The sequence below is a fragment of the Neofelis nebulosa genome, chromosome 6 (genome assembly GCF_028018385.1).
Source record: "Neofelis nebulosa isolate mNeoNeb1 chromosome 6, mNeoNeb1.pri, whole genome shotgun sequence".
In the NCBI taxonomy this organism is placed as follows: domain Eukaryota; kingdom Metazoa; phylum Chordata; class Mammalia; order Carnivora; family Felidae; genus Neofelis; species Neofelis nebulosa.
Genome location: NC_080787.1, coordinates 8,604,470 through 8,622,249, shown reverse-complemented (window position 1 = coordinate 8,622,249; position 17,780 = coordinate 8,604,470). Strand labels below are relative to the sequence as shown.

The window sequence follows — 17,780 nt, the reverse complement described above, 5'->3', positions numbered from 1 at the left end:
ATTGTTTTCTCCACATTCACTTGTGTTCACTTGTTTTCTTCACATTCATCACGTGGGTAATATCTTGTGAGCTCAATAAATACACATGAAACCCCTGTTTGGGGCTCTTGTCTCCTCCTGAACATTAGCCTCTCTTGTATTCAATTCTGCATCCACTCTGTTGCTGGACAAGAGAGAACTTGACTCATAGTCTGCGACAAGAATGGAAATCAGGTTGGACCACAGAGAAAAAAAGTGACCTTGCCATTGATGAGGCTGGGAAGACACAGATAAAGCCAGAAGCAAAGTTCACAGGAAATAATGTTTCTCCCAAAGTCATGCAATTGGGATGACTTCCCCAGATGTCCAGAAGAACCTGAAGAAACTCACCTCCTAGGGGCACCCAGGGGGCTCAGTCTGTTAAGCTTCCCACTCTTGACTTCCGCTCAGGTCAGGATCTCAGTTAATTCCAGCCCCACATCCAGCTCTGTGCTGGCTGACAGCCTGAGCCTGCTTGGGATTCTCTTTCTCCCTCTCTCTGCCCCTCTCCCACTCACTCATGGTCTCTCTTTCCCTCAAAATAAATAAACTTAAAAAAACAAACAAACAAAAAAACCCTCCCCTCCCAAGCTCAGGCCATAAAAAACATAACAATCCCCTTTGTGAAGAACTATTACTTTCTCACCACAGAGGCCCCCTTTGCTTTGCTATTCCCACTCCTAACTGGTGGGGCCCAATTGCTAAACTCTCCTCTACTCATGATAGAATCCAATCTTGAGTCAGCCCCTTTCTTTTCCTAGTCTACCTCTGAAACCGTAAGGTACAGGAACCAATCTCCGAATCCAAGACCTCCCCAGAATCCTTCAGCAGGAACCTAAACCTCACAAAAGGCATTGCCCTTTGTCCTCTCACTTGGCCTTCCACAATACCCTCAGAGTGCCCTCTCACTGCACCAACAAATCCAATTTCGACCACAGGCTTGTTCCCAGAGATCTTTAATATACATGGGCTTAGCCCAGAATGTTAGAGTTTAATCTTCTAACTCAAGTGCCATTACAATGAATGCCTATTTTGATATATATATTCATACACACATGTTATATATATATATATATATATATATATATATATATATATATATAAATATATAAAATATATATTTATATATAATTATATTATTATATATTATGTATTTATTATAATATATATAATGAATTTAGTATCTATTTTGGCACTACATGAAAAAGTCTGCCTCCCTAGGACATTAATGTTAGGCCACTGTCTCTGACTTCTCTTCGGGATTTAATGGGCATTTATTGAGCTCCTGCATGTACACCCGCCAGAGACTACAAGAACTATTAAGGTAAAATTAGGTATCCTTAGTATAGCTTTTCTGGCTTCATTTGCTCTTGTTACATGCTGTTGGCTGAGACATTTGTCTTAGCACAAACTGTACAGGAAAGGCAGAATTATCCTGTTTTGAAGGTGGGAGAAACTGAGGTCTAGCAAGCTTCAAGTACATTCCACATCAGTGGCGAAGATGGTATTTAGCCTACTGAAATAAACACAAGATTCTGAGTTGGAATTTCCCCCAAGGAAAGTAAGGCACTCAGATACACCATGCTGGAAAATTTGAAATCCAAAGTAAAAAAAAAAAAAAAAAATCCAAGATATTGCAGATTAGTTCCTTTTTCTTTTTCTTAAAATTTTTTAACGTTTTATTTATTTTTGAGAGAGACAGTGACAGAGTGTGAGCCGCGGAGGGGCAGAGAGAGAGGGAGTCACAGAATCCGAAGCAGGCTCCAGGGTCCAAGCTGTCAGCACAGAGCCCGATGAGGGGCTTGAACTCATGAACTGTGAGATCATGACCTAAGCCGAAGTCGGATGCTTAACCAATGGAGCCACCCAGGTGCTCCATCTTTTCCTTTTTTTTCTTAATGAGCAGGCCATTCTTGGCAATTTTATTTACTTTTATAGTTTTATTTTTTTAATTTACACCCAAGTTAGTTAGCATACAGTGCAATGATTTCAGTAAATTAGTAAGGTCTTAATTCTTGGGAAAGCTGACTAAAATTGGCCTAATTGTTCCTATTCCCATCACATAAAACTTCTTAGATTCTGTCACTATGAACAGCAAATGGGAAGGTATTTCACTTGAATGCTCGGTCATGTAAAGGGATTGGAGTTCCTTTCAAGGTTTTCAAACAATCTGATAACTCTTTATTTATTTTGAGAGAGAGGGTGTGTAGGTGATGGGCAGAGAGAGAAAGAATCCCAAGCAGGCTCTGCACTGTCATCACAGAACCCGATGTGGGGCTCAATTTCACAAACCATGAGATCATGACCTGAGCCGAAATCAAGAGGATGCTTAACTGACTGAGCCACCCAGGAACCCCAGTGAATATGCATTTTATGCCCCAAACATCCTTTTCCTATAAAAATGAACTACTGCCTCCGTAATGTATGCTACAATATTAGCATTTTCATTCTAAATGCCTAAATAAGTAACATATAAAACTCCTTTCCATCGTCACTACAAAGAGAATATCATGCATAAATTGTTTGTCTTTTATCAGGTGGTTTGGTTGTTAATTTTGATACCCCTGCTGAAAATGAGGCTCATGACTTCTCATTCTAACCATTCCCACTGGCTTTCCTTTTTTTATACTGAGGACATCAACGTGTGTTTGGTAGTTCTTGGTGGGAGAAGCTTCATAGAAGCTGTTTTCTTTCTCAGAGAGGTGAGTAGCAGCAGTCAGAAACAGGAAGAGTCAAAAATACGAAGCAGGTAAAAACTTCAATCCCATCGTGGACACAAAAGCATACTAAAACTATAAACAAGTATAATTCTTTATTTAAAGTACACTTCTATTAAAAGTGTTTTTTTAAAGCACAGTTAAAAGTGCTCCTTATCCCTCTCCTGTAAAGTAATTCAATTTTATAAGTAAAACTAAAAACCGATTTCTCTTTACACATTCATTTTTCTCTTAGAAAAGATATCCGATGCAGCTATAAAACTGACTTTAATCATTATCAGGTCTAACTTTGCCTCTGTTGGCAACACAAATGGCGACGCTGACAAACATGAATTTTAAAAAGTTGAGAAATTTCACGTCCTAAGGTTTCACTTAGAGCTTAGCAAATATGTACTGTTAGCTGACGAAAACAAAGTCTATGGTGGGATAGCTATCATCTACTTAAACGTACATAATCATGGCTTTTTCATTTACAATTATCTGAATTTCTAAAACATAATGAAAAGATCTAATCCCCCAAACTCAATAACCTCTTATTTTTATTTTTAAAGATTTACTTAAAATATAAACTCTTTGGTGCCTGATCTTAAAAATCAACAAATTACAAAGGCTAGCCCAGATAGAGACGTGGCCCTGCTTGAGAACCAGCTGGTAACTCTGAGCACTATGAAAAGCTCCAACGGTCCTGGTGGCCTTTTATGAAGTCTCATATTCTGAACACCAGGTAAGCTTTAATGTAAATAAACATCAATATTTACTTCTGAAATATGAGGACACAGTCCACAAAATAAAATCACAGTAGTGTTTTCTTCTGTTACAGTGATCTAGTACATTAATTCCTCCCTATTAAGCCTACCTTTCTAGACAGATAAAATTACATTTGGAAAAACCCAGAATGAAGTTACTCATAAGATGCAAAACTCTTATTTGAAAGGTATTTCACAATATCACATCTAAGTTGCACAGAAGACCCCAGTGATCACTAGGAAATCTGCCACAATCCAGTTTTTCCAACCCAAGGAGGTCCAAACTTTGGGGAACAATATGACCACTTTCTGCTGCTGTTCTGAAAAATATTCGATCAAAACGAAGCTTGCAAGTTGCAGATATTCCAAGATTAGAGTTCATCTGTGTGTCCCACGTATACTGGCAATGCTTAGGTTTGCCCAAAAACTCCCAGACATCCAAAATGTTGCCGGGTAAACCACCACATTTGGTAACCTGAAAAGAAAAAGACAATTCTTTAAGATTCAGTCCTTCTTCTCCTAAATTAAAAAGGTTTTTTTCTATGTCTAAGACCAACATTTCAAATCAGAATGTCATAAATTAATGCAAGACTAGATATTATAATTAAATATATTCTAAAAAATATTTTGCTGTACAGTAATAAGTAGGTAATATAAAAATAATCAAGATAGCCTGAGAGATCTGAAATTTGCCCCTTCTCTTCTGTCATAAATAGACTCCTAACTTTGGATATCAGACAAAACTTAGAAGGTTGCAAGCCCATAGCCTCGGTTATTACTATTTATTTTTTAAAAATGAACACAAGTAAAAAGTAGGCAAAACTGTTACTCTAGTGTAGAAATTTAGACATATCCCATTTATATGATCCAATAATGTGAGCTGCCTTCACAGTGTCATTTGAAATTTACTATCAATTCTTCCTTCTATTCACACTCCAGGATTTAAAGATTTTGCATTGTGGTAAATAAAATAACACACGTACTTCCTCTTACCGCACTCCACCTTACTGCGCTTCACAGATACTGTTTTACAAACAGCAGGTGTGTGTGGCCACTTCGCTGGCAGCGAGTCTATCAGCGCCATTTTCCCAACAGCATCTGCTTACAGTGCGTCTCCGTGTCAGGTTTGGTGATCTTTACATTTCAAACTTTGTTATTATACACCGGCTACGGTGATGTGTGATCGGGATCTTTGCTGTTACCGTTAATTGTTTGGGGATGCCACGAACCGTGCCCATAGAAGACGGTGAACTTAGTATTTGTTGTGTGTGTTCTCCCTGCTCCACATAACCTCTTCTCTCCCCTCAGGTCTCCCTTTCCCCTGAGCCACAATACTGAAATGAGGCTGTTTGATCAACCTACAATGGTCGCTAAGTGTCCAAGTGAAAAGAAGAGTCATTTGTCTCTCACTGTAAATCAGAAGCTAGAAATGATTAAGCTCAGTGAGGAAGGCATATGTAAAGCTGAGACAGACCAAATACTAGGCCCCTTAGCCAAATTGTGAATACAAGGGAAAAGTGCTTGGAAGAAGTTAAAAGCCCTACTCCAGATAACACAGGAATAACAAGTAAAACAGCCTTATTGCTGACATGGAGAAAGCTTGAGTGGTCTGGATAGATCAGTCACAATATTCCCTTAAGCCAAAGCCTCATCCAGAGCAAGGCCCTGACTCTCAATTCCATGAAGGCCGAGTGAGGTAAGGAAGCTGCAAAAGTTTAAAGCTAGCAGAGGTTGGCTCGTAAAGGTTAAGGAAAGACACGGTATCCATAAAAGTGCCAGGGGAGGCAGCAAGTGCCGAGGCAGAAGCCGCAGCGAGTTCTCCAGAAGATCCAGCTAGGAGAATTAATGAAGGTGGCTACGATAAACAACAGATCTTCAACATAGACAAAACAGCCTTCTACTGGGAGATGCCATCTAAGACTTCTACAGCTAGAGAGAAGTCAGGGCCTGGCTTCAGAGCTTCAAAGGACAGGCTGACTTTCTTGTTGGGGGCCAATGCAGCAGCTGACTTGAAGTTGAAGTCAAAGCTTGTTTATCATTCCAAAAATCCTAGGGCCCTTAAGAATTATGCCGAATCTGTATGAAATTGTTGAGGCACTATAATGTACACCTGACACTATATAACACTGTATGTTCACTATACTGGAATTAAAAACTTAATAAAAGAAGGATGAGGCTAAATCTACTCTTCCTGTGTCCTACAAATGGAACAAAGCCTGGATGACAGCACATCTGTTTACAACATGGTTTACTCATTGCTGAAACCTACTGCTCAGGAAAAAAATCCTTTCAAAATGTTACTGCTCATTGACAATGCACCTGGTCACCCAAGAGCTGGTGGAGACTGACAGGAAGATAAATGTTTTCACGCCTGCTGACACAACATCCATTCCGCAACCCACAGGTTAAGGAGTCATTTCCACTTTAGTCTTATTATTTAAGAAGTACGTTTCATAAGACTATAGCAGCCATATACAGTGATTCCTCTGATGATCTGGGCAAAATCAATTGAAAACTTTCTGGAAGATTTTCCTATGATTCATGGGAAAAAGTCAAAATGTCAACATGAACAGGAAGGACTTTGGAACAGGTGATTCCAACCCTCACGGGTGACTCGGAGTTGAGGTTTTCAAGACTTCTGTGGAGAAATTAAGGCAGATGTGGTGGAAACAGCAGAACTACAGTTAGCGTGGAGCCTGAATAAGGGATGGTATTGCTGCAGTCTCAGGACCAAACTTTAACGGATGAGGAGGTGCTTCTTACGGAGGAGCAAAGTGGTTTCTTGAGATGGAATCTACTCGCGGTGAAAACTGTTGAGATGACAACCAAGTACTCAGAATATTATGTAAATTTAGTTGATAAAGCAGTGGCCAGCTTTAACAGAAATGACTCCAATTTTGAAAGGTCTATTGTGGGTAAAATGCTATCAAAAGGCAGAGCAATGGTACAGAGAAGTTGTGAAAGGAAGAGCCCGTCAAGGCAGCAAACTTCATTGTCTTATTTGAAGAAATAGCTACAGCCATCCCAACCTTAAGCAACCACCACCCTGATCAGCCAGCAGCCACCGACATCAGAGCAAGCCCCTCCACCAGCACAAAGATTATGACTGGTTGAAAATTCAGGTGATGGTTAGCATCTTTTACCAATAAAATAATTTTAATTAAGGTATGTACATTGCTTTTGAATGTACATACCTTTTTAACAAGTACATTTCTTTTTAATAAATAGACTACAGCAGTATAAACGTAATTTTTGTACACACAGTGGGAAACTAAAATTCATTTGACTTGCTTTGTTACGATATCCAGCTTAATGTGGGGGTCTGGATCTGAACCTGCACCTCCGAGGTAGGCCTGCATACTACAATTTCCCATTTTAATGTGTACAGTTCCATGGCACTAAGTACATCGCCATAATTGTGCAACCATCACCACCATCCAGCTCCAGAACCTTTTCATTTTCCCAAACTGAAACTCCATACCCATTAAATCCTAACTACCCATTCCATCCTCCCCCAGTCCCTGGCAACCACCGTCCTACTTTCTGTATGAATTTGACTACTTTAGGAAATTCATAGGAGAAAACATAAAACGTGTCCTCTTTGTAACCGGCCTACTTCACCTAGCATAATGTCCAGGACTCATCCATCCCACAGCACGTGTGTCTCCTTCCCTTTTACGGCTTAACGATGTTCTGCTGTAGGCACGTACATTTTGTTTACCCACTCACCTGTCAATGGTCACTTAGGTGCTAGCTACAGTGGATGATGCTGCGATAGGGGTGCCTGGGTGGCTCAGCTGGTTAGACAGCTGACTTGATTTCAGCTCACATCATGATCTCATGCTTCGTGAGTTCCAGCCCCGTGTCAGGCACTGCGCTGACAGCACGGAGCCTGCTTGGGATTTTCTCTCCCTCTCTGCCCCTTCCCAGCTCGTGCTTGCTCTCTCAAAATAAATAAACTTAAAAAAAAAAAAGTAATGCTACTATCAACACAGGTGTACAAATACCCCTTCGAGACCCTGCTTTTACTTGTTTGGGTACACACCCAGAAATGGGATTGCTGGACCACATGGAAAGGGTTTTAATTTTTGGAAGAATCAACACACCACTTTCCATGGCAGCTCTACCATTTTATCCCCATCGCAAGGGTTCCAATCCAAACCCTCACCAATATGTTATTCTCTGGTTTTCTGATAATACTCATGTCAGCAGACGTCAGGTAACACCTCGTGATGGCTTTGATTCACATTTCTCCAATGATCAGTGACGCTGAGCATCTTCTCTTGTGCTCACTGGCCATTTGTAGGTTTTCTTTGAAAAAATGTCTATTTAGGTCTTTTGCTCATTTTTAAACCAGGTTGTTTCTTTATTGCAGAAATTCTTTATATAATATCAATATTAATTATGTTGATATTACTCACTTGCTGGACACATGATTTGCAAAACATTTTTCCCATTCCATGGGCTGCCTTTTCAATCTGTGTGTCCTTTGATGCAGAAAAGTTTTTCATTTTGATGAAGGCCATCTTTTTTTTGTTGTCTATGCTTTTGGTGTCACATCCAAGAGGTCGTTGCCAAATCCAGTATCACAAGGCTTTTCCCCTTTGTTTTCTTCTAAAGGTTTTATAGTTTTAGCTCTTGTAGGTCACTGATCCATTTTGAACACACTTTGTATAGGGTATAAAGTAAGGATCCAAGTGTTTTTTTTTTGCATGTGGATTTCCAGTTTTCCCAACACTTGTTGAAAAGCAGGATTTTTCTTTTAACCCGATCAACCAGGTATCACAAAACAGCTACCATGAAGTCACTGATTTGCAAATAGTCCAATAGACCATCTGATTTTCTTTAATAATCTGTGTACAAGGACACAAAATCACAAAGAGAAGTAGAGCACCACCTTCTTTATTTAGGGTATTGCCCTCACTTTGGAAGTAAGTCCTGACATGGTTTCATTGCTCGTTTCACTTCCTCCACTCCTGGAGCGTTCAGCAGTGAAATGAACACTTCTAATCTGATGTGCGTTCAGCCAGAGTTGGGGGAAAAGGCAAGGCCGGCTTACCATTTAATATGATCTAAGTCTACAGAGGCCCTGAAAAATCCCAATGTGTCTCAACTGAACTAAAGGAAAGGACAGCGTTTCAGACCTAGGCACGGTCGCACCAGGAAAAGGGAGTAAAAAAAAAAAAAAAAGTTGAAAAAAGAAAACCGGAAGAGAAGTAGGGACAACTGTGATGGTCAAATCTTTCTGTTCTTCTCATCTTGCAGCTAGAGACACAGCAGATAAACTGGATCTTTTCTAAACTGTGATTTATTATTTTCTCTATACCCCTCTTTTTAATCAACATGTATTGCTTTGTGTTGTCTGTTTCAAGTGCAGTATTTGTGTTTTTCCCAATAATCTAAGGGCTCCTCCTGCTTCTGCAACGCTAGGCTCACAGCACAGGCTAAGTGAATATTTACTGAATTGCATCTACAAGACCGCTTACACATTTTAACAGCTTTGGTCAGAAGAAACCCAAATTAGTCTCCACAGCAGTAGCGCCCAGAAGCACGGAACATACTTTGTCACTCACTTCGTGATCCCTTAAATTTGTATCTCCTGCAAATATAACTGTAGCTGACGCTGGAACCTCTTGCATTTTCTTTAAAACCATTTTTAACTGATTCATTCGCTCCTTAGCATGCCCTCTGGTGCTCTCCAAGTGAGAAGTCATAAGGCAAAGTTCGTTTCCCGACACACTTGCCTGCAACAGGATAAATACAGTTGTTAAAATTACTCACCAACCACTAATGCAGAAATTTGATAACAGAATCAGCCAAGTACTCGGCTCATTAGTATGTATTTGCTAAAGCAAAACTATATAATCAGCACTGTGCTCATCTTTCTAGGTCAAGGTATAAAGTGCTAATCCTGCTCCCGAAGAAGACTACTTAGCAAACAGCCACTAGTACTTCCAGACCTACCTCAAATGTCACCTCCCCTGTGATCCTTCCTCAGCATCCCCAGACAGTGGCTCCCTCCTCTATACTCCTATAGCATACTCGAAAGACTGTTTTTAAAGTTCCCTAGGCTGAATTACAGCACAGTGATTTCTCTCCTACAAAGTCATGAGTCATCTGAGAGCAAAGATGGTTCTTTTATTTTCTGCTATTATCAACAGCCTGGCACATAGGCACTCGAAAAAGATCAGTTAAATGAATGAATGAAAATCATTTACTACTTAGATACCGACAATGCAGGATCTGTCATTATTCAAACTAAGTGCCCGCAGAATCAAGTCCAAATTCTTTCATACTGGGTATTCGTGACCTTCTGTAATCTGGATCCAACCTACTTTACCAATCTCTTATCACACGACCCCTTTTCATGCTGTCTACACCCAACTGAATACAATGCTTATTTATACTCCTGTATGTTCTTTCTCATATAGATCTACGTCCAACTGAATACAAGGCTCATCTTCGCTCCTGTATGTTCTTTCTCACATAGACCTATGTACACACACACATCCTGCAGTGTGCAATTTGCAAAAGTTTGCTCACGGTGGTTCTGCCACCTGGACTATTCTTAACGCCTACCTCTGACATATTTTTCAGGGCCCAATTCAAATACAACTTCCTTCATGAAACTTTCACTGAACAACCTAGCTGATCTCATCACACACACACAAAACTTTTGTCACTATATATGGGGATAGCTGTTAGCTGGATTTACTGTGGTGATCATTTTACAACATATACAAATATCGAATCGTTATGTCGTACACCTGGAAGTGTATACTGTTGCGTCAATTATATCTCAATGAAAAAACAAAAAACCATCTAGCTTAAGGTTATCTCTAAACTCCCATGGTCAGCATTATATTTCCTCCAGTGGCATTTATGCTTTTCCTTTATTTTAGTTACTATACAACATAATCTCTCTCTTGCTAACCTATAAATGCTACAAGAGCAAGATCTTTGGATTCATTCTTGTAAGGCTTACAGAGTACGGTACACTATCATGTAGAATGCATTTAGGAAAAAAAAGAACCACTTTAGGAAGCAATGTGGAATGCTCCCCGCCTAACACGGGGCTCAAACTTATAACCCCAAGATCAAGAGTTGCGTGCTCTACCTGGCTCTACCCAGACAAGCAGCCCTAAATTCTTAAATATTCTTTGGAAAACATCCAATGGATCAGGGTTTTATATTCACAAATTTGTATTTGTAATTTATGTAAAAACTTAGTTTACAGTGTTCTTTAAGACTATTTAAAAGAATTTAGAAAAGAAAATTTTCTATAAAGGCAGATTATTTTTTTTAAAAAGATACCACAGTGGAACTGTAAGAAACCACTCATTTAAAAAAAAAAAAAGTCAATTTTAAAAAATTACTTACATACACACACAAAAGGTTTCTCATCATTTTTGTATTTGGAAAAGGGATAATCTCCTGGCTTTTAAATTTCACTCTCGATTTCTTCAACATTATAGCTGTGAAATATCCTTCTTCATGACCTTCAAATGTTTGTGGAAAAGAATTTAGGCTGAGAAGTCAAGAATATCCCAAGTTTATCCCAAGTTCTCCTGCTGAAGATTTTATAACAAGTAAGTACAGATATTTAAATGGGTATGAATCTTCAAAGTAAACTATTATTTCAACACAGCTAAAGATGGCCAATCGAGTCCCTATGTTTACCTGCCCCTTCCCAAAATGTAGCTTGATGTATGGAAGAAATATAAAAATAAAAATGAATTCACACAAGTGCCCAAAATAGTCAACGATGCTGGGGGCACCTGGGTGGCTCAGTTGGTTAAGCCTCCAACTTTAGCTCAGGTCATGATCTTGTGGTTCATGAGTTCAAGCCCTGCGTCGGGCTCTGTGCTGACAGCTCAGACCCTGGAGCCTGCTTCGGATTCTGGGTCTCCCTCTCTCTTGGCCTCTCCCCTCCTTGCACGAGTGCTCTCTCTCTCTCTCTCTCTCTCAAAATTAAATAAACATTAAAAAGAAATTTTAAAAATAGTTAATGATGCCAATATCAAATAAAAAATTGAGCAATTTCTGAAAAAGTAGATGAAACTTACACTGAGGCAAACTGACATGCATTTACTTCTCACTCTGGAAGCACCAGAAAAATGATAAATGAATAAGAAATTTAGAAAGGTATAAAGTTGTGAGAAGAGAAGTGAAGTAGAGGGGCAGTGAATAAAAGCTTCCAACTGTTTTTCAGAAAATAAAGTAGCTGAAGAAGCGAGAAGTGGTTTATCTAAACAGAGAAAAACCAGGAAAAGTGGAAAGGGAGAGAAGGGAGGAAGAAAAGGAGGGAGAAGGTCAACAACAGCCACATGGACTAGAAACCTGGCAAGCAAGGGGGCAAGCTGGTAGGGGAAAGAGAGGGGGAGGGGGAGAGGGAAGAGAAAAAGGGACAGAGAAGGAGGAAGGGAAGAAGAGGAAGAGGAAAAGAATTTACCAGAACTGAATGTCACAATCCTCCAGTTTGAAAGTTCCTACCACGTGTTCAAGCACAATAAATCAAACAGTCTAATAAAACGAGGAAGAAAACCAAGAAGGAGGAAAGCATGGGATTCAGAAAACAAGAAATCCAAAACAGAAGAAAGTCAAAAAGAATCCCGAAGAGAATGCAGGAAAGTTGTCCCGTGAAGACAGAGAGAAAGACAAACACAGAGACTGAGAGAGAACCCTCTGCTTAGCAATTATGAATTTAGTAATAAATCAAAATTACAATTACATACTATGTAAAAACGAAAGTCAAAGAAAACACAAGATTTAGCCAAATATCATGGAATGTAGCCGGTCTGGTATATTAAATGTACTCATTAAGAACAAAATAGATGGAAAATCAAAAAACTATTCAGGGCAAAAAAGCTAGGAAAAAAACCCAAATCAATTAAAAGGAATGGAGTTTTTGAAAAAGCAATTATCACACTTCAATTTAATAAATTTATTTTACCAAAAAACTACTCAAGGTCTCATATTTTTGCAATTTATATTTTCCTGAAAAACCATCCATTTCAACCACCACTTTTCACATATATTAAGATGTATAACATATCCTCCTACAGTTTTCCTAGTACCCTGCATCTGGCTTACTTTTCTCAAACTTACTTTTGCTTTTTCCTGTGTGTGCTCCTATGGGCTAACTTTTGATTCACCTCTTTCACTGACTGTTTTCCAGAGACAAAGACAGTAAGACGAAAAGTGTTACCTGTAATAATCTCATAACTACTTGCTCTCTTCTTTAGGTAGCTACAATACGGGGGGATGACTTCCTGGAGAAATATCACATCCGGGCTATACCTAATTCAAAACAGCAATTTATGATAAATACCAGGTAAACGATTTCATGTGCTGCCGCTTAGATTAGCAAAATATCCTGCCCCCTAGGAGATCTAATACTCAATCTTTACACTGACCTTTGAGAACTATAAAATCAGAAAGATCTGTGCCATTTAATAAACACTGTAAACATCAAATTAAAAAAGAAAAACATACATAACACTTTAAACTGAAAAGAAGTGGAACCATAGATAACAGAAATCAGTGTACTGAGAGCCTAATAATGGCCCATGAGATGCTTTATTTTATTTTATTTTTTAATTTTTTTTTTTTTTCAACATTTTTTATTTATTTTTGGGACAGAGAGAGACAGAGCATGAACGGGGGAGGGGCAGAGAGAGAGGGAGACACAGAATCGGAAACAGGCTCCAGGCTCCGAGCCATCAGCCCAGAGCCTGACGCGGGGCTCGAACTCACGGACCGCGAGATCGTGACCTGGCTGAAGTCGGACGCTTAACCGACTGCGCCACCCAGGCGCCCCTATGCTTTAAAAGTTACTAATCCTCAGCAGTTATTATCCACGATGAAGGAAACTGAACTGCAGAGAAGTTCAGCAGCTCACAAGTGATTATGTCAGGTCACAGAGCCAGTGTGTAGCAGATACGGTTCACCTTGGTAATTTTATTTTCACAGCAATAATTACATACAGGTTTAGAAAGGAAAACAGTACTAGAAGGCTGCTAACAAAAATCAGCGTTCCCTCCCCTGCCACCCACGCCGAGAGGCAGTCACTCTCCGCTCTTTCACGTGTGTCTTCGGAGAGTTGGGTTTTGAACTCAGATCTGATGCCAAGGCCCACAACCTTGACCTTTACCCTTTTTGTAGCCGGTAAAACACATGATCATGCTACCATTACATCTAAGTAATGATACTTACAAAGTTAAATAGGAACACACTCCTCGAGCCCTCTCTTGCAGATTGTTTAGATCTAGTCCATCAACATTCCAGGTAATGAAAGAGAGCGTGCTGCCATCCTCTTGCTGAACACCCTCAGATGTGCTGGTTTTAGAGCTAATGGAATCTGTTGTTTCTTCATTTGTTAGATCAACACTGGCAAGATCACAAGGAAACACAACTTTGCAAATCATCTCTATAAACTGATTAATGCGAAATTATTTTCTAACTATTTGTAGCCCTCATTTTACAGACAAATAAATTTTAAGAGCCCTAAAAGTATCTGCCTATATAAGAGAAGAAGCCATACAACTGCGGAAAAAAGATTCTTATTGTTATCTAAATATTGTTCACTTACATAATTATAGCCAACTCAATATCCCTCAATGTCACCAAAATGACTTAAAAAAATTTTTTTTAATGTTTATTTATTTTTGAGAGAGCAAGAGACAGAGCGTGAGCAGGGGCGGGCAAAGACAGAGGGAGACCCAGAATCCAAAACAGGCTCCAGGCTCTGAGCCGTCAGCACAGAGCCCGACGCGGGGCTCGAACTCCTGGATGGCGAGATCGTGACCTGAGCTGAAGTCAGATGCTTAACTGACTGAGCCAGTCAGGCACTCCTAAAATGATTTTTTAAACTATGACCTGAAGTCAGACTGAGCAATATAAGATTTCCAAATGCGGGTTTATTTTACATCGTAAATGACACAGAGGAAACCTATGAAGTAAGATCTCTTTGTGAATAACAGCTGCAAATGTGTTGTTACCCCCTCACTGAAAGGGGAGGTCCAACAGCTCTCTCCCTGAATCTTTGCCTTAGTGATTTGCTTGACCAACAGAATAGGGTGGAAAGGATGTCCTGGGACTTCAGAGCCTTGGTCATAAGAAACTTTGCAGCTTTCACTCGAGCCTTTTAGAACGCTCTCTCGCGAGATACCACATGAGAAGTCTGAGACTACATGCTGGAGAGGCCAAACATATAAGCTCCAGTCCGCAGTCCTGAGAAACCATTTCACACCACCTCCACCAAGGCCCAGATATTTGAGTGGAGGCACAAACCACTATTAAAAGTTGATTGCTAAGCAGTTACATGCCACACATAGATTTCAGAAATAGGCTTTCACATTTACAACTTCAATAAATTTAATGCCAATATTTTAACTTCTTAACTAAAACTTTTTAGTGAGATATAATTGACATATAACATGATGTTAATTGTTGTACAACATAATGATTCAGTATTTGTAACCACTGTAAAGTAACCACAATAAATCAAGTTAACATTACTTTAACATATTTTTAAATAATTTCAGACTTTCAGTAAAACATTAGAAAGGGTAAAAAGAATTCTTTTCATCATTCACCCACACAAACGTTACCATTCACTTACTTAACTTGCTTTGCTTTTTATTGTGAAATGTTTGCATCAATACTTTTGTATGTATTTCCCAGAAACAAGGACAGGCTTACATATATACCCAAGCATTACTAAACGTCAGAAAATTATCATTGATACGACATTATTGTATAATTTTAAGACCTATTCAAATTTCGCCAATTAGTGCTACCAAAATCCCAATTTATAATTCTGAGAGGGACTCCAAATGCCCTTCCGTTCCACCATTACTCAGCTGGATTTCACATTTTTGAGGGACTATTTTAGGGAATCCACTTCCTCTGTTCTGCTTTCAATATTTTATTTTTTTAATGTTTTTTTATTTTATTTATTTTTAATATTTATTTTTGAGAGAGAGAGAAAGTGCACATGCAGGGGAAGAGCAGAGAGAGAATTCCAAGTAGACCCCGACGTGGAGCTCGATCCCACTGGCCTCGAGATCATGACCTGAGCTGAAATTAGAGTCTGACACTTAACCAACTCAGCCACCCAGGAGCCCCTAAGATTTTAAGTAATCTCTACACCCAACATGGGGGCTTGCACTTACAACCGCAAGATCAAGAATTGTGTGCTCTAGGGGTGCCGGGGTGGCAGAGTTAAGTGTCGAACTCTTGATTTTGACTCAGGTCATGAACTCATGGTTTGTGAGTTCAAGCCCCACATGCGGCTCTGTGCTGACCACAGGGATCCTGCTAGGGGTTTTCTTTCTCCCTTTCTCTGCCCCCCCCCCTTTTTCTCTCCCAGCATGGGGCTTGAACTCACCACCCTGAGATCAAGTGCCTCTGTTCCAATTTCTTTATTGGTTACAGTCTAGATTCTAAATGGCATAAATTAACTCAGGCTGGTTTGAGCAAACTAGAGGAATTTAGAAGGAAACAGAAACATGCCACAGAGCCAGGTGCTGGAATGCAGCTGTCTCTCCATCTGACTCAACTTCCCTCAGCCTCATTCTGCCTCTTGCAAACCAGCCTTCTCCTCTTTCCCGCACAAGTTCGAAGTTAGCACGTTATGGTTCCAGCTCCACAGGAAGATTTAGACTGAACTCTCTTTAGCCTAATCTTGAAATCCCAGGAGAGAAGATCTGGCTGGCCAGCTTGGGCTAGGTGAATACTACAACACGGGAGGTACAGCTCTGTCACTGTGGACGGGTGGACAATTCCCCCAGTAAGAAGCTAGGCAGACAGAGGAGCCTAATGAAATGATCACATCTGGAAACTGGTGCAGCCGAAAAGATTATCGGGAGAAATGTGTCTTCGCTATGAAGCTAACTCTACCAGCTGCTCACATACCGGGGAGAACTTTATACATGTTTATGGAGAGCTTATTACATGCCAAATATTGTATTCGACTTGGGAGATTAACAACGTATAAAACAGATACGGGCTTCACCAAATGGGTAGCCTAGTGGGAGATATAAAATATTAAGTAGCAATTAGAATGTGAACTTAGTTACTATGACCGGGATCCTGCAGGATGCTGTAAGATTACCTAAGAGGAAAAGTTTCTTGGAGGTAAGTCATGTCTAAGACGGACCTTACGGTAAATACTACTTAGCATGAAAAGAGTCCAAGAAAAGGTTCAGGGCAGAGGTCATAAATATCTTTACAAAGGTTGAAAAGAGAAAACGGCCCGCTGGAGAAAACGAAAGTCTGATATGCCTGTTAAGTTTTTGTGGGGTCAGAAAGAGAGGGTGAGAGGAGACAAAACTGGAAGGATGGGCAGCGGTCAACCTGGAGGGATGCGTAAGGCATCTGGACGCGAAGGGCAGCAGGGCTGGAATTGGGGAGGCAAGCAGTGGAATTACAAGGCGGGTGTGCATTAAAAAAAACAACTACGTAGGTAAACCGCACCCGAAGCCAGGAGACTTCCAAGTTACCGTCCTTCAACAGAGGATTTTGCCTCATTCATTTATTTCGAACCTCTCACATAGTTCCTAGATCTCGAGTCAAAAAGGACGCTTCGAAGTTTTCCTTCCCGGACTACACTACGTCGGGGTGACGCGTTCGCCCCGCGGCGGGGGCGCCATCTGCACCCCAACCACCTGCACGAGCCCCTCCGAGAGACCACCCAGCCCCGCGCACACTCACCAGGACCCGGGCGCCGCCGGGGCGCATCTCCGCCCGCAGGCAGGTGCTCGAGCTCCCCCGGAGCGCCCGCCCACCGCCTCGGAGGGACCCGCCCGGCGCTCACTCACCAGGACCCGGGCCCTGCCGGGGTCTCAGGGCGGCTTTCCAAGGCGCTGTTCTCCACTGGCGGCTCGAAGTACGAGTTCAGCGCTCTCTGAAAAACAGACACAGCGGTGGGACCCGGGCGCTTCCCGGGCCGAGATATAGAGGGGGGAGAGAGGAGCGAAGCCTACTTCCATCTCCCAGTCGTTCTCGGCCAGGTAGCACTGAGCCACGGCGGAGTCGCACGTCGCGACCGAGGCAAACTCCACACAGAGAAGCCGCCGCTTCTTCGCCTCGGGCTCGCCCTCTTCCCGGTCCGCCTCCAGCGTGACCTCCGAGCCGCCCGGCCCCTCCATCCGTTCGCCGCGGGCCGACGCCCGGCACTGCGCAGGCGCCCGCCGCCCCGGCGCCCTCGCGTCACCCGCCCGGCGGGAAACGCGCTCCGCCCTCCGAGGGCGATGGGCGTGGCCACGCGGGGGGAGGGCGGGCGGCGGCAGGGGCG

General features: G+C 41.3%; 1 protein-coding gene across 1 annotated transcript; it reads right to left on the bottom strand.

Annotated features, from left to right (window-relative positions):
• Positions 1 to 2,811: 2,811 nt before the first annotated feature.
• On the bottom strand, positions 2,812 to 17,674 carry TDP2 (tyrosyl-DNA phosphodiesterase 2). Its single transcript, XM_058732840.1, has 7 exons — positions 17,470 to 17,674; positions 17,305 to 17,390; positions 13,697 to 13,870; positions 12,690 to 12,781; positions 10,862 to 10,980; positions 9,055 to 9,225; positions 2,812 to 3,956 (listed from the first exon to the last, which is right to left on the bottom strand). The coding sequence occupies exons 1-7, from the start codon at positions 17,632 to 17,634 to the stop codon at positions 3,675 to 3,677; spliced, it is 1,089 nt and encodes a 362-aa protein (XP_058588823.1). The 5' UTR covers positions 17,635 to 17,674; the 3' UTR covers positions 2,812 to 3,674.
• Between the last annotated feature and the right edge of the window lie 106 nt (positions 17,675 to 17,780).